The sequence below is a fragment of the Nomascus leucogenys genome, chromosome 12 (genome assembly GCF_006542625.1).
Source record: "Nomascus leucogenys isolate Asia chromosome 12, Asia_NLE_v1, whole genome shotgun sequence".
Classification (NCBI taxonomy): Eukaryota; Metazoa; Chordata; class Mammalia; order Primates; family Hylobatidae; genus Nomascus; species Nomascus leucogenys.
This window is the reverse complement of record NC_044392.1, coordinates 39,737,753-39,759,414: the sequence shown is the minus strand read 5'-3', so window position 1 is coordinate 39,759,414 and position 21,662 is coordinate 39,737,753. Positions and strand designations below refer to the sequence as shown.

At 35.9% G+C, this 21,662-nt stretch overlaps 1 protein-coding gene across 2 annotated transcripts in view; it reads left to right on the top strand.

Moving 5' to 3' along the window:
- Window positions 1–21,662, top strand: part of ATF6 (activating transcription factor 6) — a 214,357-nt gene that overhangs the window by 139,292 nt on the left and 53,403 nt on the right. For both annotated transcript variants that reach the window (XM_030824056.1, XM_030824055.1), the window contains exon 15: window positions 20,898–20,982. In XM_030824056.1, the coding sequence (XP_030679916.1) occupies window positions 20,898–20,982 (85 nt within the window). The remainder of the gene's footprint in view (window positions 1–20,897; window positions 20,983–21,662) is intronic.

The following is a 21,662-nucleotide window of genomic DNA, read 5'->3' as shown; positions in this document are numbered from 1 at the left end:
TTTTCTTTTGAGATGGAGTTTTGCTCTTTGCCCAGGCTGGAGTGCAGTGGCACGATCTCGACTCACTGCAGCCTCCACCTCCCAGGTTCAAGGGATTCTCCTGCCTCAGCCTCCTGAGTAGCTAGGATTACAGGCATGTGACACTATGCCCAGCTAATTTTGTATTTTTAGTAGAGACGGGGTTTCTCCATGTTGGTCAGGCTGGTCTCAATCTCCTGACCTCAGGTGATCCGCCAGCCTCAGCCTCCCAAAATGCTGGGATTACAAGGCATGAGCCACTGCGCCCCGCCACGGAAACTTTATTTTCGAAGTAAACTCCTGAAAAATGATAACAAGTGAAACTGTTCTTTTGTTGACCTTCTGAAAAGCCTGAGTCTTTCAAATCTGTGCTTAAAAAGCAACAACAGCAAAGCTATTGCCTAATAGAAAGACTTCTTACTTCCTCCCCCTTCAAGTAAAAAGAGTTCTTTTTATTTTCCCTGTAAGGTGTTCTATCTGGTTCAGAAAAGTGCCAGGAACCCTAAATCAGTTCATACCATTTGACAGGCTTTAATTGCACACAAGTGTATAATGGGCAATGTAAGGGAAGAACAAATGTTGCTTAATTTTTCAACTAATGTTAATCATCTAAGACTTAACATATCTGTTCCTCACATAATATAATCATCTTTTGCTTGTTTCTTTTACTCAAACTGTCAAGCTTTATGACAGATTGAAATAAAATTTCTCCAATCCCTGGCATGCCTTTTACTGAGAAAATATGTCCTTTGTAGTTAAAGATTTCTGGTATATGCATTTTTCACTTTTTTCCAACTCTATGTCAAATTAAGTTGGCTCTGGAATTCTTTATAAAGTCCCTACTTCTGCAAAAGTTAATCCCTTTGTGATTTTCCCCTTTCTTGCAAATGGTTGGAAAAACTTTTATAGTAATAAACTAGGAACTGGTGTTAAAATATGGTATCCAATGTGAATCATTTGCCTGTTATTAGTACTAGATACTTGAAGCCACCTTTTTGTTCCTTTTAAGATGGCAGCTGAATTGAGCAGGTGTTGTTTTTTTTTTTTTAAGAAATGATTTTAAAAACTTATTTTGGAATTAAGTAATTTTAGTTTTAAATTCTAAAACTAAAACATGAAGGCCACTAAAATTTGATTGGAAGTTGAAATTAGTAGATCTAATTTTTAGAACTGAGTGAAATGTCTTTCTTAAACCACATAAATGATGGAGAAGAGTCTTAATTTTAAAGTTCTTAAACTTCAAACTTCTTAAACGTTTGGGCTTAGTTTTAAAAAATTACTGAATCATTTATAAATTTTTCTTTGGTTATTAGAGGCAACATTTGTTTTGTAGTCTTTTTTTTTTTTTTTTTGAGACAGAGTTTCACCCTGTCACCCAGGCTGGAGTGCAGTGGCGTGATCTTGGCTCACTGCATCCTCCCCCTCCCAGGTTTAAGCAATTCTCTGCCTCAGCCTCCCAAGTAGCTGGGATTACAGGCGCCCACCACTACACCCGGCTAATTTTTTTTTTTTTTTTTTTTTTGTATTTTTAGCAGAAACAGGGTTTCACCATCTCGGCCAGGCTGACCTGGAACTCCTGACCTTGTGAGCCACCTGCCTTGGCCTCCCAAAGTGCTGGGATTACAGGCGTGAGCTGCTGTGCCTGGCCTATTTTGTAGTCTTTATGAGGTTTACGTATTTATATAGAATTCTTACCAAGTGGTCTCAACTATTAATAGATAACTGTGTGATCAATTTAAGTGATTTTTAATTTCAGGCCAGATGCAGTGGCTCATGCCTGTAATCCCAGCACTTTGGGAGGACAAGGTAGGCAGATCACTTGAAGTCAGTTCAAGAACAGCCTGGCCAACATAGTGAAACCCTGTCTCAAGCAAAAATTACCAAAGTTAGCTGGGCATGGTGGTGTGTACCTGTAGTCCCAGCTACTCTGGAGGCTGAGGTGGGAGAATTGTTTGAACCCAGGAGGCGGAAGTTGTAGTAAGCTGAGATCATGCCACTGCACTCCAGCTTGGCTGACAGAGTGAGAACCTGTCTCAAAAAAAAAAAATAAAAAGCTTTTTAGTTTCAAAAGTACCATCTCAATGTTCAGAAATTTGAAAAGTATAAAAGGAGAAATCACGTATGGTTTACTAGCCTAACAAAATCATTACTATCTGTGTGTTTTACTTATTTTAAAGAATGCATATATGTTTTTACATCATTGCAATATAGTATATGCCTACTTTTATAGAGGATAAACATCTGCATTTAAATCCAATCTAATATTATAATTTCATTTGATAGATATCCCCTGATTCAGATAACAGATACATCCATTCCCCCAAATATTCTTAAGGCTCTGTTTCCTAATTCTGAAAATGATATTTGTCTGAGGCAGGAATTGTGATTAGAGTATGGAACATAAAGATCAAGTAGCTGGGAGGAAATGTGCCTATATGACTGTGAGAATGTCTAGATATTTAGAATAGGATTTTACTCTGCTTTTAGGTTGGGGCTTCATAATAGCTTTAGCAACATATCTGATCATTTTATTACTCAGTGCTTTTTCCCTCCTCCTAGAGCATTTAATTACCTCTAAAAGTATGTACAAGAAAGCATTCATGTCTTATACTGATTAGATGAACTGTTTCAGCTTTCGTGATTCGGTATGAGTAGGAGGGAATTCTACTTCCTCTGTCAGCACTTAAACATTTCTGGAAAATGCTGTAGTGCATTGACATCAGGCATTTTTAAAAAATTACTGATCTTTGAGAAAACATAAAGGACCCAGTGAGTTACAGAAATAGGTGCTGGACCATCCCTGTTCTCTGCATTAGAAAACTATACTGCTAACACATATAAATATCTGCTCACCTTGAACTGAAATTATCCATGGGAAGCCAAATACATCCATCTATCTATCGATCAATCAATAGATAGATGTATTTGTCTCATTCTGTCTTCCAGGCTGGAGTGCAGTGGCACGATCTCGGCTCACTGCAACCTCTACCTCCCTGTTTCAAGTGATTCTCCCACCTCAGCCTGCTGAGTAGCTGGGACTACAGGTGTGTGCCACCATTCCCAGCTAACTTTTATAATTTTGATAGAAACAGGGTTTCATCACGTTGGCCAGGCTGATCTTGAACTCCTGACCTCAAGTGATCTGCCTGCCTCGGCCTCCCAAAGTGCTGAAATTACAGGCGTGAGCCACCATGCCCGGCCTCCATATTGGATGATTATACATTTGTATATATTTTTCTTTGCTTGCTTTATTTTGATGAGTCTTCAAGTCAGTAGCAGAATTTTATTAGTGAAGTTTAGTAATCCCAGTTACTCAAATTTAAAATGTTTCACTAGTAAACTGAATTTAATGAATTCTCTTTCATAGAGAATGTTGTGTTATTTTTACTTATTGGTGAAAACCTAGCTGGTGCAGATGAACAGGAATTGAACCTATTATCGGTAAATTTAGATTTCTTTTATAATTTGGCCATTTATTTTAGCTTTATTATTTAATCTCATTTTTACAAAGTTATGCAATAGTATATTGGAAAAATAATATTGCTTTGAAAGTGCAAAGTATTTAGAATTTCTTAAATAAATATATAGTTTCCACTTTAGATGTCTGAGATTTAGAGGTGTACTTTTAGCCCCTTATTTTATAGATGGAGAAATTTAGACCCAGAGATATATATGGCAGCACACAACTCATCTGTGACAAAACAAGGTCTAGAAGTCAAGTCATCTTCCATTTCAGGCTAGTGCACTTTTCACTGCACTTTACTATGTTCTAATCAGTAAATAAAATTACATTAGAAGAGAGTTCTTTCAGAAATATGCAAACCAGTAAAATTTCAACAAATTAACATCCCTTTCAAGTTGTGTGTTATTTTTTTCTGCAAAATGTAAGAGAAGTTGAAATGTTTCCAACTCAGAATGGACTATAATATTTTTAGTGAATTAAATATTATGTAAAGAGCCGGGCTTGGTGGCACATGCCTGTAATCCTAGCACTTTGGGAGGCTGAAGCGGGTGGCTTGCCTGAGCTCAGGAGTTTGAGACCAGCCTGGGCAACATGGTGAAACTCCATCTCTACTAAAATACAAAAAATTAGCCTGGCGTGGTGGCGTGCACCTGTAGTCCCAGCTACTCACAGGCTGAGGCGGGGGCAGGTGGATCACTTGAGCCTGGGGAAACAGAGATTTCAGTGAGTCAAGGTGCCATTGCACTCCAGCCTGGGAAACAGAGCGAGACCCTGTCTCAAAAAATAAAATAAATAAAAATATTCTACTGGCCAACTCCTCCCCCACCTTCTAACCTTCGGCACCAAAGAACTGCTACATAGATTTGTCATGGCTGCTGCTCCTAAAAAACCTACAGAATAAAAGGGGGAAAGGAGAAGAGCTGTAGTTTTCTGTTAGGGAGGAAGCCTGAAAGGATCATTTCCCAAAAGAAGTTTATCTTTTAGAGCTGGACTGGTCAGTACAGTAGCCACTAGTCTTGAAATGTAGCTAGTCCTAACTGAGATGTGCTGTAAGTGTAAAATACACACTAGATTTTGAAGACTTAGGGTGAAGAAAAAGTAAAATATTTTAATAACGTTTATGTTGCTTACATGTTAAGTGATAATATTTTGAACACATTAAATAAAGTAGATTATTAAAATTAAATTTACATGTTTGCTTTTAGTTTTTTATTTTGTGTGCCCGAAATTTTAAGGTTATATATGTGGCTTGCTTATATGCCTCACAGTATATTTCTATTAAACAACACTGCTCTGGAACTAAGATTTCTAAGGTAACTGAGATGATCCTTGGAGTTGAGCCAAAACCTGCTATTGTGGTATATTTTGGAGATGTGGGTTTCCATTAAGTATAGATTTTTTTTGACTCCTAGTAAATTTTTATTGATTTGTCATCTGGTTCATAATGTACAATTCAGTAAAAGCCATTCAGAGAGAGGCTAAACATTGTGAGCCAAACCTTCTTACAACGCAACTTGGTCTTGGAACTTAGAATGCTTACAGGAATGGATGGCTAGCATGTGCTTTATGCAAGCCTTTTAAATATCATATCCAGGCTTTTGGTGAGAGACTAGAGTACTAATATTCTGTACTGCTAATTCAGGGCTGCTCCATATGCTTTATAAACCGAATAGAGGGTAGATTTAGCATGAATATTGAGACATTTACCCAGTGTTTTTATCTGGATGAAAGAATAATGTACCTTGAGAGTACCTATAGGCAGTTAGGCCTTTTCTCAAGGAGCAATATTTGAACACTGAATTAAATCCCCATGATTTCACTGAATTCCCATAATACAGTTATATAGTACTCATTGTATTCTGTGTGTGTGTGTGTGTGTGTGTGTGTGTGTGTGTGTGTGTGTGTGTGTGTGTTTGAGACAGAGTCTCACTCTGTCGCCCAGGCTGGAGTGCAGTGGTGTGATCTCAGCTCACTGCAACCTCCACCTCCTGGGTTCAAGCAATTCTCCTGCCTTAGCCTCCCAAGTAGCTGGGACTATAGGCACACACCACCACGCCTGGCTAATTTTTGTATTTTTAGTAGAGACAGGGTTTCACCACATTGGCCAGGCTGATCTTGAACTCCTGGCCTCAGCTCCCGCCTCAGCCTCCCAAGGTGCTGGGATTACAGGTGTGAGCCACCGTGCCAGGCCTGTATTCTGTATTTTTATGTATATCCTCACTAAATAAGTTTCTTGAGAATAGTGTAGGGTTTTTTATTCACCCTTTTTCCATTATGGTGTTTTGCATATGGTAAAATTCTAAAGTATTCTGAATTAAATTGAGCTAAACCAAACCTGGATGAAACTAAAGAAAATCATTTCTCCCCTTTCTGATTAGAGGAGGCACTTTGTTACAACAGAGGATATATGTGGATAAGTATACCCAGGAATATGTAAGTATGTTGAGACATCTACAAATCTGATTCAGAATTAAACAAAGGCCAATGAAGTTTCTACGCTGTTTTCTGGCTTCTAATTAAACATTTTTTTCATATCACAATAATATAAATATTTTAAAGTACTCCAGGCAGTTCTCCTTCAGTATTCCCAGGATGTCATTAAGCCTAGTCACCCTGCAACAGCTGCAAGTTATTCCAAACATCTGTACTGAATCTTTACACTCTACAAGCCCATTTGAAATCAACTGTGTCACCCTATTAACAGCTTCAGTAATTCTCTATTACTTTTCTAACCAAGAGTTAGGGAGAAATAAGTCTAGTGTATCAGAATGAAGAATCCTGAAAATTGCTTTTCAAGACCGATTCTCTGTGGTCACGAACATAATGTTTTTATTTACCCTTCCAGATTTTGGTACTTAAAAAGTTATTTTCTTAAATATGTAAAAGTTAGATCATTTGATAAATGATTAAAAAGAATTTCCCTGTTTATTAAGTCTTAGTTGGTAGTAAATATGAAAGACAAAACATTCCAGTTAAAAATTATTTCATACATTTTAAACAGTTTAAATAGAGTAAGCGTAGTCCTTGCCCATGCCTATGTCCTGAATGGTATTGCCTAGGTTTTCTTCTAGGGTTTTTATGGTTTTAGGTCTAACATGTAAGTCTTTAATCCATCTTGAATTAATTTTTGTATAAGGTGTAAGGAAGTGATCCAGTTTCAGCTTTCTACATATGGCTAGCCAGTTTTCCCAGCACCATTTATTAAATAGGGAATCCTTTCCCCATTGCTTGTTTTTGTCAGGTTTGTCAAAGATCAGATGGTTGTAGATATGCGGCATTATTTCTGAGGGCTCTGTTCTGTTCCATTGATCTATGTCTCTGTTTTGGTACCAGTACCATGCTGTTTTGGTTACTGTAGCCTTGTAGTATAGTTTGAAGTCAGGTAGCGTGATGCCTCCAGCTTTGTTCTTTTGGCTTAGGATTGACTTGGCGATGCAGGCTCTTTTTTGGTTCCATATGAACTTTAAATTAGTTTTTTCTAATTCTGTGAAGAAAGTCATTGGTAGCTTGATGGGGATGGCATTGAATCTATAAATTACCTTGGGCAGTATGGCCATTTTCACGATATTGATTCTTCCAACCCATGAGCATGGAATGTTCTTCCATTTGTTTGTATCCTCTTTTATTTCATTGAGTAGTGGTTTGTAGTTCTCCTTGAAGAGGTCTTTCACATCCCTTGTAAGTTGGATTCCTAGGTATTTTATTCTCTTTGAAGCAATTGTGAATGGGAGTTCACTCATGATTTGGCTCTGTTTGTCTGTTATTGGTGTATAAGAATGCTTGTGATTTTTGTACATTGATTTTGTATCCTGAGACTTTGCTGAAGTTGCTTATCAGCTTGAGGAGATTTTGGGCTGAGACAATGGGGTTTTCTAGACATACAATCATGTCATCTGCAAACCAAAAGCAATGGCAACAAAAGCCACAATTGAGAAATGGGATCTAATTAAACTAAAGGGTTTCTGCACAGCAAAAGAAACTACCATCAGAGTGAACAGGCAACCTACAAAATGGGAGAAAATTTTCGCAACCTACTCATCTGACAAAGGGCTAATATCCAGAATCTACAATGAACTCAAACAAATTTACAAGAAAAAAACAACCCCATCAAAAAGTGGGCGAAAGATATGAACAGACACTTCTCAAAAGAAGACATTTATGCAGCCAAAAGATACATGAAAAAATGCTCATCATCACTGGCCATCAGAGAAATGCAAATCAAAACCACAATGAGATACCATCTCACACCAGTTAAAATGGCAATCATTAAAAAGTCAGGAAACAACAGGTGCTGGAGAAGATGTGGAGAAATAGGAACACTTTTACACTGTTGGTGGGACTGTAAACTAGTTCAACCATTGTGGAAGTCAGTGTGGCGATTCCTCAGGGATCTAGAACTAGAAATACCATTTGACCCAGCCATCCCATTACTGGGTATATACCCAAAGAATTATAAATCATGCTGCTATAAAGACACATGCACACATATGTTTATTGTGGCACTGTTCACAATAGCAAAGACTGGGAACCAACCCAAATGTCCAACAATGACAGACTGGATTAAGAAAATGTGGCACATATACACCATGGAATACTATGCAGCCATAAAAAATGATGAGTTCATGTCCTTTGTAGGGACATGGATGAATCTGAAAACCATCATTCTCAACAAACTATCGCAAGGACAAAAAACCAAACACCACATGTTCTCACTCATAGGTGGGAATTGAATAATGAGAACACATGGACACAGGAAGGGGAACATCACACTCCGGGGACTGTTGTGGGGTGGGGGGAATGGGGAGGGATAGCATTAGGAGATATACCTAATGCTAAATGACGAGTTAATGGGTACAGCACACCAACATGGCACATGTATACATATGTAACAAACCTGCATATTGTGCACATGTACCCTAAAACTTAAAGTATAATAATAATAAAATTAAAAAATAAAAATAAAAAGTAATATAAAGCATTCAAATAAAAAAGAAAGAAGTGAAAAAAAATAGAGTACATGTAGTCAACTCAAAACTGCACTGCCTTATTCCTCTGGGTCTTGCATATTTATTGGTGGAAATTTTTCTCTGCTATTTTTTTACATTTTACATTGCGGGATAAGCACAGAATTATTGAACCTATGACCTATATATTCCACAGCTTACTTCAATGCTTCTATTAGGCACCCGTCCAGAGTTGAAGAAACGTCTCAGATCACAGCATCTTCTCAAAAAATGTCATTTTGTTTAGCTTCATTTCTATGTAACATTGATGAGAAAAAAAAATCAGTTCCCAGCTGGGGCCACTGTCTGTGTGGAATTTTCACGTTTTCGCCATGTGTCTGCACAGGTTTTCTCCAGTTTCCTCCCACATCCTTATAACTTTTGCTTCACAAACATTTATTGACTTAACGTAGCATCACTACGACCGCCATCACTTACTGATTCACCAAAAATTGCATAAATTATCTTACTTGTTTTTATTAGTCTTTATTAAATGTATAGCTCACATTTATTTCAATATTTAATATTAGAAGTGCTTGGGGTGTTTATTTAGAAGTTTGGTGATGTTTTTATAGCCAGAAATATGCTGTAGGAACGTAACTCTTGTTTGTATCAGTTAGGCTATCGTAAAACTGGTTTCCTTTATGTCATTTCACTTAAAGAATTTATGGATGACGTGAGGAATAGTACTCAACTTTTGCTTATAAATAATTAACAGATGAAAAGAGACTTCTTAGGAAGCAATTTTTACGAGCCTCCTGAGCTGGGAGTTAACATTTTCAATAAGAAGCCATTAAGTCAAATATAATCTTTTGCATTTAAACTCTACATCATTATATTATATTACTAGAAGTCTAAAAACCAAACAGTATGGTAGGAAGAATAAAATGTTACTTATGAATATAATTTCTGCTTATACTTTTAGAAAGAGGATTAAAAGTACTGACAACAAATGAAGTCAGAATAGCTTGATTAGTTTATTAAAAGTATCTCCTTAATGTTGTAGTATATGCTAATTATTTGCTTTGCATATGTACACATCATGACATACATTTATGCATTAGCTGAGACATGTTCATTCTGTAAGTTTTGTACAAAACTAATGATCTTCAGTTACACAAGAACATTTAAAAATTTTATGTTTGAAATAGATAATTAAGCAATGCTGTGTGAAACTGAAAAATGAAAACTTTGATTAAAAAAGTATTTTCAAATATAGGATAGTACATGTATATGAGAATACTTTTTTGGGTATAATCTTAGTAACATCATTATGATGTTATATAAACATATGACATATGACATAAAATTATAGTAGATAGATCACTATGTTGCCCACTTACACATTCTTCTGTCATGTTAAGCAACACACATTATTCTTATCTATAATAAAACATATTTCTGTCTGTCATACATATGAAATATTTGTATGTATTTATTAGAATTAATTTTTAAGGCTAGTCTTTTTTTATAATTTCAACTTTTATTTTAGATTTGGGGTAGATGTGCAGGTTTGTTACACTGGCATATTGTGTGATGCTGAGGTTTAGGGTATGAATGATCCCATCACCCAATAATGAGCATAGTACCCAACCAGTTAGTTGGGTAGACATTGTTCCTAAGGAAGATATACAAATGGCCAATAGCACATAAAAATGTGCTCAATATCATTGGCCATTAGTAGAAATAAAAATTAAGAAATGTTTAAAATATTTAATGTTTTATTTGAAAAAAATAAACCAATTAAAATTTTAAATAACATTTTTAATGGAAAATAATTATATATCCCAAAGCCAAAAAAAAAAATTAGTGAGAAGAGGAGCACTGTTTTACAGTTTTGCAGATTTTTTAATATGTGATTTAATGGAAGATAACAAGATTCTTATATATTTCTGTATTCAGTCTGTTGCAATATATTGTTTTAGTTGAAATATATGAAGAAAATCTATCCTCATGCAGGTAAGTAGTTGCAAAGGGAAGGAGTATTTTAATAGCCTTTTCAAATAATTGTGAATTATTCTGTTTTGATACTACATAAAAACTCAGCAAGTGGTAATTTCTTAAAAGGTTAGTTGCCCTATAGAATCTAAAGCCATATCAGTGACACTTTTATCCTCTGTAACATTAAAAATTCATTGATCTATCTTGCAGTTTGAATGGAACTTGTACCCATGCATGATTTTGTAACATCATTCACTGCTCATTTGGAAGATATTGGTTCACTAAGAGTTAGGCAGATCTTCCAAATACGAACACATTATACAATGTCAAAAAATCACATTCATTAACATCACCACGAATCACATCAAGAAAGTCATACTCATGGTGGTAGATAACATGGTTTCTGAAATTCAGATTTTCACTCAAAATCCCAAATTTTATAATTTGCAAATACTGTCAAGTGTTTTCTTTGAAATATCAGGCTTACTTCATTTTTAAAAAGTGCTTAATGGGTTACCCATGCCCGAATAACAATAATTCGCCATTATTTCAAGTAAAAGTGGTATTGAAAAAAGTGGGTTGTTCAGCTTGCAAATCATTCACCCAAATGCTTTTTCTTGAGATAGCCATTATGCTTCAGTAGGCAGCAAAACAGTTTTTTATGTTCTTGCCCTTTCATCACAGAGAATGTTAATAATTTTTACTGCTTCAACAAGGATATTCTAAATTGAAATTGGCTTTAAAATATTTTATTCACTTATTCATTTGTTGTTTGATTCATTGTTACTGTATGTGGCAGTGAAGAATACAGTGACTACTAGACTAGTTTGGTGCCACTACATAGATTTATACTAAGGCCTAGCAGTTTGGCTTTGCTTTTTCACCAACAGAGTAAATTTCAACAAAGTGAAAAAAGGCTTGAAAATAGTTTGACCTGAAAGGGTCTTAGAAATTCTTGCCTCCTTAGGGAAAAAACTAGTTTAAAAGCTATTGTAATAGTCCTCCTTTAGCTAGTTTACATTATAAATCGTTTGTGGATACCTACCATATGAAAGGTTGTAGTAGATCCTGGGGATTCACCAATGAACAAAGCAGATGAAAATGTCTGCTGTTATGGAGCTCATTTATAAAGGGTAAAGATATATAACAGGTGTTGGAGAGAAAAGTAAAGCAGAGAAAGGAAAGGAGGTGTGTTTGGTGGGAATGTGTGTGTACAATTTAACTAAGGTGGCTAGGAAAGACCTCACTGAGAAATTGACATTTGAATGAAGATCTGAAGTGGGGGCAGGTAAAGGTGTGTGCCTCTACAAAGGCCACAGCTGAGGCTGCCCTTCTTTATCCATCTCTTTTCATCCTTCCAACTTCCAGACGTTTTTTTCTGCTGATAACTCATACCTTTTAATTAAACTTTAATTTAATTTAATTTAGTTTCTTCGAACTCTGCTCTCCACCACTTCCTTGCCCCTAGCACACACACGATTAATCAGCACTTACAAAAACAAAAACTTAACCTCTTTACAAAAGGTACAGGGATAGAGTAGAGGCTTTGAATACTTGTGCTTCAATTATTTTTCCCCTGTCATCTTTTATATTAAAAGAAATAAAATATAGGGGTGTCTTCTTTTCCTGGTTGAATTGGTAGAGAATATCTATGGCAGTTAGTGCTAATGTTTATAAAAAGGAATAAACACAAGTGAGATCATGATGGAGAGAGATCAAATCAGTAGGGACCGAATTATAAAGAGATTTCATTTCTAGGCTAAAGAGTTTGGATTGGTCATGTGTGCCTGTCATCCTTTATTTCATTCAGTAGTGGAACAATGGCTCTCAACTATATGGTTGAGGGAATAAACTTAAACAACAAATCTAAATTTCCTCTATCAGTTGCATTTAACTGTTGCATTTCCTCAAGGACTTCACTCTCCTCAAACTTTTTGGTACCTTTTTTAAAAAAAAAAAATTATTGAACACTTACAAGTGTTGAAATACTAACTTGTCTAATCTTTATAAACAATCTGTGCAATAGGTGTTGTTACTGTCCCTATTTTACTAATGAGAAAATGAGGACACAGAGAGATTAAGGAACTTGCTGTATATCCTACAGCTAGAAATTAGGTGATGGAAGCAGAATTCAAACCCAGGAAGTCTAGCTCCAGAGTCCATCCTTTTAATCTCTGTCTGTGCCACTCTGGCCAGTGTTTGTGAATGCAGAGTCCTGGAACTATCTGCATCAGAATCACCAGGGATACTTGTTAAAAGTGAAAAATTCTGGCCCACTTCAGACTTACCATGTAAGAAATTGTTTTTCAAGAGTTGAGGAATGTGGGTATTTATATTATAAAATCCTGCAGGTGATTCTGTTATGCATCCTTTGTTAAGAACTTCTGTTTTAGAAGGACCTACTATTGGCACTGTTTTTGCTTCTGATCCCAGCTTCCTATGATTAAATGCTTTCTGAAAGATACATAGTTAGTACAGAACTTAATACTATTATACTGTTCTATACTATTATACCCCAGTTTGACTTTTAAGCTGTTATCACCTGAAATTTAAATGAAATCCTTTTTAGAACAATACTTGACCAAACAATTTAAAAATTGTATTTCCTACAAATGCATTATACCTTAAAAATGCACTTTAAAACTGAATGGAAGCCAGGCACGGTGACTCATGCCTGTAATCCCAGCACTTTGGGAGGCTGAGGCGGGTGGATCACCTGAGGTCGGGAGTTTGAGACCAGCCTGGCCAACATAGTGAAATGCTATCTCTACTAAAAATAAAAAAATTAGCTGGGCATGGTGGTGGGTACATGTAATCCTAGCTACTCAGGAGGCTGAGGCAGGAGAATCACTTTAACCCGGGAGGCAGAGGTTGCAGTGAGCCGAGATTGCGCTACTGTAACTCCAGCCTGGGTGACAGAATGAGACTCTATAAAAAAAAAAAAAACGAAACACACACACACACACACACACACACACACACACACAAACTGAATGGAAACTGAGAACTTACTGTTCTATTTATGATGAAAGAAAACTGGTAGGCTTTAGAAAGTACACCCTATGTGATATGAAAAGTGAACTCTTCTAGATTGTGGAACTGCTTTATATAGTATCATACCTCCATCTTTAACTAGGATTGCAGCTGGCAATAAAGCTCAGCTTCTAATGCGAGCAAGTGTTGAGTTTGGCTATTTTGTTAACCCAAGATTCTGAGAGAAAATTTGTTTACTGAAGTACATAAAGCATATTATGGTTAAAATTTCTTATTCCACTTTGTAGTCGGTCTTGTTAAGACTAGTCTTTCCTAAAATGTGCTTTAGGGGCATTTTATAGTCCTCCATATTTCTTTATGTGAAGCCAACATCAAAATTGCTTTGAAAAGGATCAAGATCTAGAGTGAAGGCTAGAGGAATAGCTAGACACTGAGGCTCATGCAAGGAGAGAGAACTTTAGAAATGTAAATTACATGAAACCCCTTTTTTCTCCCCTTCCAGAAATTTGTAGAATCATTGATATGAAAGAGTTGGTTAGTGTATCTCCCTGTGTTCCCTTCCCACCCTGCTGTGCTGTCTACATAAACACAAGTGGCATTTGAGGTAACTTTGAGATTCTGCTGGGTTAAAAAATATATATTTTTTGTCTCAACCCAACATGTTCCCTCTTTTTTTCAACAAAAAGTATAATGATTCCCTTATATATCTATGTTTAGCTTTTTGCTTGAAGTGTTTCCTAATAACTTTTCTCAGGAAACTTGTTGACTCAATTTGCTGTAGCCATAGACCCTCCTACCTGACCCGCTGTGGTCTGCTTTGGTAGCACACCTGTAGGGGGCAATGTAATCTTCAGGAAATTCACTTCCTACCAGTAGTCCTGAGTAAAGTGAATTTTCTAAAATGAAACATCTTGTAAACATTATATATGACAAACTCCCAAACGGTTAAACTCTTTATGCATTTAGTGTTTGATCTTTTTCCTTAAGAAGACTTTTTTTTGGATTGCTGTCCTGTTGGCACTCAACAAATTACAATTGCTAATAAGTTTCAGAGGCCCTAACTTATTTTCCTAAATCATATACTTCCCAGTTTTTGAAAAGGCTCTCTATTATAGCTAACAAAGTTTTGAACTTTGATTAACTCAAGTGTTTTTTGTTGTTGTTGTTTTGTTTTTTGTTTTTGTTTTTTTTGAGATGGAGTTTCGCCCTGTTGCCCAGGCTGGAGTGCAGTGGCAGCGATCTCGGCTCACTGCAAGCTCAGCCTCCCAGGTTCACGCCATTCTCCTGCCTCAGCCTCCCGAGTAGCTGGGACTACAGGCGCCTGCCACCACGCCTGGCTAATTTTTTTGTATTTTTATTAGAGACGGGGTTTCACCATGTTAGCCAGGATGGTCTTGATCTCCTGACCTGATGATCCACCCGCCTCAGCCTCCCAAAGTGCTGGGATTATAGGCGTGAGCCACTGTGCCCGGCCAACTCAAGTTATTGAATGAAGTAATATGAAGCACATGGGCAGAGACTTCCTGGTCCTATACCTGTCCAAAGCATGTAACCAACATTTTGTCTAAGAGCTTTCCCTGGGGAGATCAATCCTGACCTGGTTTAGAAACATTTTTTCCTGAAACTCTCATCAAAAGAGAAGAATGATTTTGGATGCTACTGTCTTATCCTTAGGAAATTATTTACAAGAAACCATTTTGACCAAGAAACTCAAAATTAATTCTGGTTTTTAAAAAGAGAGGCATATATCACTCTTAGATTGAACCTTATGAAATTACTGATATTTGACTCACAAAAATGACAGTTTTTTATGGTCCAACCTAATACTTTTTGGTGTTAATAAAAGGGGAGGCAGGGTTAGTTGGGCAGTTTGTGGGGGACATCCTACAGAGTACGACATGAAAAGTATATCTTAAATCAAAACTTGAATTTGTACTTATTAGGATTTCAAACTCATTTTTCCTCTGGTGACCTTGCCAGCATTATCAGATTTGTATTAAGTGTCAAAAGTTTCCTCTTGTCAAAGCGTAAACCTTGGCTCATTCTTGGGCCATCTGTTGTACACTAATAGTTTTGATTTATTCTTCTGGCTGGCATGCATACTAATGGTACAGATGCAAGCTTTATATTTCCTTTTATTGGTCTGTAGTTTTATTGCATACATTAGTGGCACAAATATAGCATTCATATTAGCTATTTATATTAACTATTTCTAGTTTTGGGGTGACTAGAAATAGTTAATATTCTAGCACATTTGGTTTTTGATCAGGAATTACTATAACTACTAGAAAACAATGCTAGTGCAAAATGTGAATTTAGATCCATAACTCTGAAAGGCCTACTTCTAGTTGATGCTTCGGCTCTAATTTTTGAGGGTTAACATGTTCTTCAACTTCTTTGACGGCTTGAAAGATATGAAATAGAGTGATAGAAGAAAACAAAAGCTCTCTAGGACAGGGACATAGGTTAGAGAAAATTTAATACAAAGCTGTTTTTGAAATAAGGCTAGGTGCTATTTTTATTTTTGATCTTCTTTTAACAGTTTCCTATATTGGAAAACCAACCCCATCTCTGGAATCCAGTGGATATGAGCCAAATATAAAATGTTAAGAGGCTGTTGTTACTATTGGTCTGCTATGCAAAACTTTTTCCCTAATAGAGGTCTGTGCTGATCCGTGTGAAGCTGCTCAGTGTCACAAGTGCAGCCTGAGTTTCCTTCATTTCTAGGGGAAATTATGACAGAAATACATTCCTTTCTGTTAAAGATAAAGGGCTCCAACCTTGAGCCAGAGTTTTCTAATACAGTAGAAGCTATCTTATCTATATAATGGATACTAGTAGATAGTCTGTTAATAAACAATACTGGTTAAAATTATTTTTTAAAAAGATACATATCTTATTTCATTTGATTATGTAAATGTGCACTCATTGGCTGGTTTTGTATGTAGGGCCAATTCCTCTTCTTTGAGTCCGAATCCACTCTTCAGAGTTCCATGTTGCCGTTCTCGCATAAACTATACTCACAATTCAGCAACCATAATTTCCAGTATTGGTTACAGTTACTGTACATTGGAATAAGAACTTAAAGGTACTTGTTAAGCAATCTGAGGGCAGACTATTAAGATTTTTATGGTTGCTTTGCAAGGAGAGAACATTTTAAAACTTATTTTTATCTTTTTGCTCTCTTTTCACACTATTAGTTTATGTAATATTTTATTACACAATTATACTAATACAATTAATGAAAGTAGTCTTGAAAAAAGACACAACTCAACTAGTCGTGAATGTTCCCTGTGCTATGGGCACCAGTTAGTGAGTTTTATAGGGGGAATGGGAAGGGTCATTTAATCAGTTTGTACTCTACATGGATGTGTAGAATCAACATTTGATAACTCTCAGTAGGGCCTAAATTTTATTGTGAGTTACCATAATTAATTTCAGTGGAGCAAAATGTGGTCCTTTTCTTTTGATAAGCCAGTCTCCAATGCTTTTGTTTTCTTAAAAAGAGAAGAAACGTAACTTTGAAGGCTGTGTTATGCACTAATATTTTGTTGGTTTCTAACAAATTGCTTGGAAGAGGGAATTGGGAGAACTGTATGAAAGTAGCATATTTTCTCATGTACAATATTGCATAACATTAGAAAACTGATGCCTTATTTTCATGGTGAAATGTTTTGGTGTTTCTCCGCCCCATGTTTCTCTAACTTTTTCTGGGAATAAGAGTAACAGTACATTGATTATAATATTTGTCCACATGATTTCATTCCAGAGGAAATCCTATGGTATCTAAGCCCTACAGAAAGCCTGATAAAGACATTTCAGGAGTCCATTCGAAGATGTCTTAAAATTAGTGACATAGTTTTTTGAGTGACAGTGCCGAAATATATTTCTTTCTATGGCAACATTCTTATTCTACTATCCTTTTTTATTTTTAAGTAGTTTCATTTTTGTCACAGTTGGGTTATTTTAAACGATTTAATTGGAGGGAAAGAAGTACAAATTCATCAAATTGTACCTCCGGAATTGAATTTCCTTCACTAGTTCCTTAATAAGTATTTAAGTAAAAGGGGGTGCGATATCAAGAAGACTAAATTATAAATATGGTTTCTATGCTTGTAAAAAATAACAATCCTGTCCTTTATTAACCATTATGGAGATTCCTCTTGACCAAATATCTTTAGAACTGTTTCACAAATTTATAATTTCACTAGTAATTTGGTTTAGGTTTAGGTTTGAGTGACAGAAAATCCAAAATAATAGTGGCTTAGATAAATTATAAGTTTATTTCTGTCTCATGTATAAGTTTCAGAGATCTAATGATAGCTACTTAATCATCAGGATCCCTGTCTCCTTCTGTCTTCTTGCTCCATAATCCTCAACTTGCAGCTTCTGTCTCATGGAACAAACATGGCTACTCCAGCTCTAGCAGTCATATCTGCCTTCTAGCTAGCAAGAAAGAGAAAGGGAAGGAGGAGAGAAGCCTTCTACCATTACCACCTTGAAGAAGTTGCCATTTCTTCTTACAGTCTGTTGACCAGACCGTGTAGCCTTATTTGGTTGCAAAGGAGGCTAGGAAATATAGTCTTTATTCTGGGTGGCCTTGTGCCCAACTAAATATCACAAGTCCTGTTGCTATTTTAATGTTATAGAGGAAGGAGAGCATATATTGGGTTTAAAAAAAAAAAAAAAAAAAGGCTGTTTCTGCCACAATTCAGTTTCCCCAACAAAATAAAAACTTGGATTTATATTCTTTAAAAGAAAATATCCTCTGTAGCACAGTGCTGAATACATGACAGGACACTGTGCTCAGTAAATTTTTTTTAAATGAACAGTAAGGGCCGGGCGCGGTGGCTCACACCTGTAATCCCAGCACGTTGGGAGGCCGAGGTGGGCAGATCACGAGGTCAGGAGATCGAGACCATCCTGGCTAACATGGTGAAACCCCATCTCTACTAAAAATACAAAAAATTAGCCGGGCATGGTAGCAGGCGCCTGTAGTCCCAGCTACTCTGCCGGCTGAGGCAGGAGAATGGCGTGAACCCAGGAGGCGGAGCTTGCAGTGAATGGAGATAGTGCCACTGCACTCCAGCCTGGGTGACAGAGCAAGACTCCATCTCAAAAAAAAAAAAAAAAAAAAAAAAGAACAGTAAGAGGCCAGTAAATATTTATTGAGTGAATATAGCTCCTTTGTTTCTGAAAATGTGACTCACAGTATTAATGATCTAAAAAAGAGTAAGATGAACACAGAGAGAAAATAATGATTCAGGGTTCATTGTTGTGAGGTTCAAGGAACATTTATTTTGAGGAAGTGGAGGTAAATATTCAATGAAGTAACTACATGTCCCAGATATATAGATAAGACAGATGAAATATATATATATATTATATGTTATATAGACACTTATTTTTATTATAAGATATGTACTGTTAGAGTTGGTAGTATACCAGCTTTTGTTCCCTGCAGTCTGATTTTTGGGCCTCTTGGTAAACAAGTACTTAAAAACTGTTACCCCAGTTTGCAAACCTTTAATAATTAGTGACAAGGCAGGTTAACTGTAATAATTTGTATGCATGCAAGGTGTGATTCTTCTTTTTCATAAATCATACCTAGTTTTTAGCTTTCTGCTGCAAAAATAACTAGTTTGTTAGAAATTTAGTGAAAAGAAAAAGTAGGAGACACTGTGTTCAGAAGATCATGTTTAAAAACAACAATTAGTATGGCATCTATATCTTAGCAGGAAACTCAGAATTAAGTCTGAGCTTGACCTTAACCCATGACCAGTGGAATCTAAGTTTGTTTATTTTTACAATAGCCTTAATTTGGGGCTTGCAAGTTTTTTGGTTTGTTTTCACATTCAATTTAGAGACCCTGAAGCAGTATTTTAATGATAGGAATTAAGCTATATATAACTTTCATGGCTTGAAGATCAGCAAATTCTGTTTTTTCTTGGTTATAATGTTATCTTACTCAGAAATGTGTGATCTTTGTGTCTAACAATGCACTTAAAAAAACAAAACAAAAAATTCCCTTGCTGCAATGCTGGAATTCTAACAGAATTTACTCATCTTCTCTCTCCTCCCCAATTTTTAAAAACATGTTCTCATGGAAATTTTGCCTTGAATTACACAAAATACAAGCAGTTACTGGAAATGTTTTCTACACAGTTCTGTTCATGTATATCAATTTCAATTTGTTTTTCACTTTTTAGATTTTTTTCTTAGTTTTGCTGATAATCACTTCATAATCATATCAACTTTGAACTTTGAAGTTGTGTTGAATTTTTATTGCTCTCAGCTGTATCAGATCCTACTTTTTGATGAGTTATTTCATATAGTAAGTTTGTTGAATGAATGGTGAAACAATGAACACAGGAACAAGAAAAGAAAGCAAAATGCGTCAAACTTAGGTTTAGTTTTATCTCCAGTTTAACCATGCTCCCTTAAATGGAAATGCTAATATACTTTTTTTTTCTTTTTTCTGTGACAGTTCATATGTTTTTGCTAGGAAGAAAAGGAGTTATTGAAAACAGTAGTTAATATCAAAGTCATAAGTCATTTATAATCAGCCTTAGAATGCCTACAGATGTATATACATTTTTCAAAACACTTATACTCTGCCTTTTCTGAAGCCAAGCTTCTCTTGGCTCATTCTTACTTTTAGTACTTGTGTGCTGGAAATTAGAAACCTCAGATGTCCCACACAATGTAGACTATACAATTGTGCTAGGCATGTATTTACAATTCTTTAACTCTTCTACCAAACTGTATGCTTTTTTAAGGGCAAAAACTGTACATCTTCTTTAGCATGCACCTGTTACTTGCAAATAAATGTCTAATGCTGTAGTCCCTTCAAAGGGAGAAGAGGAGGCTAAGCAGGCAAGGCTCTAGGCCTTGGCCCCGCTTCAGTCAGAATTTTTCTTCTACGTGTTGATAGTTTCTTTCTTCTACAGGTAGAAAATTCCTGGGATAACAGGAATTCTGATGGGAAAAAGAGTTTATTGCCTTTAAAAAAAAGTTTGAAAATGACTGTTTGGGGGATAGATACTTTCAGTATCTTGTGACATTATCTAGTCTAGCCCCCATCATTTTACAGGACTGGAAACTGAAACACAGAAAGGATATGTAGTCTTGTCCAGATTATACAGCTATTTAGTGGCAGAATTAGAATTAAAATCCCTTGTCTTGACTGCTTGACCAGTATTCTTTATAGTGTGCTACAGCATATGTGTTGTAAAAACCTAAGAGTTTTCCAAGATCACTGTATAGTGCCTGGCAACGGTAGACACTCTGTAAATGTGTATTACATGAATGAATGAATGATTCTAAGATGGTTTGTAGTTAATTAAGCCAACTCGAAATAAAAACTATAATTTTTCATCATCCCGACGAAATATTGGCCTCTTAGAAGCCCTGAATTTGGCCTGTTCTAGGACTAAGCCAATTGTTATATATAACAGATTGTTCTTTGTTAATTTTAGGATCACCTGCTGTTACCAGCTACTACCCATAACAAGACCACAAGACCAAAAATGTCAATTGTGTTACCAGCAATAAACATAAATGGTAAGTTGAAATTCTGGTTTATGAACAATATGAGATTTCTTTGTTTAACCAAGATTCTCTTTATTAGTTCAAAGACATTTAAAATGTTCAGTTAAATGAGTATATATCCGTACATTATTTCTGAAACATTTTTCCAGTGTTTTATTATTTTTAAAATCCATTATTCTTTTTTAAAAAATTACTACATCCCTAAAAGAAAAAGTAGCTTCCTTTTACTTACAAAATTGGAAAAGCTAGCATCTTGACTGCTCTACAGACTTGCGTCTGGGACCCTTCTAGTCATAAATGTAGTGTGAGAAGCCCCTGCTGTGTTCTGACAGTGAATTTGTAAATTAGATTTTTGGAACTCAAAGCAGTTTCCTGTGTTACCTAAATGTTGATATCATCCTAGACCATGCCACAGAAGCCTATTTATGTTTAATTGATAATACTGATGAGTTTGACACTGATAGTATTACTATTGCATTTTGTTGTATTACTAGCCCTGGACATTAAGCAAAATACAAATAATAATATAATGCACAGATGTTAAGGCATAATATACCTGCTTATAGTTTAGAAGAAAAAAAAAGACAAGCACAAAAATCACTGTACTCCAAAGAGAAAGTCACATAAGTAATATGTGAGATACTAAGAAATCTAGCGAAGGAGAGATTACTTCCAGCTTGATTCTTCATGGA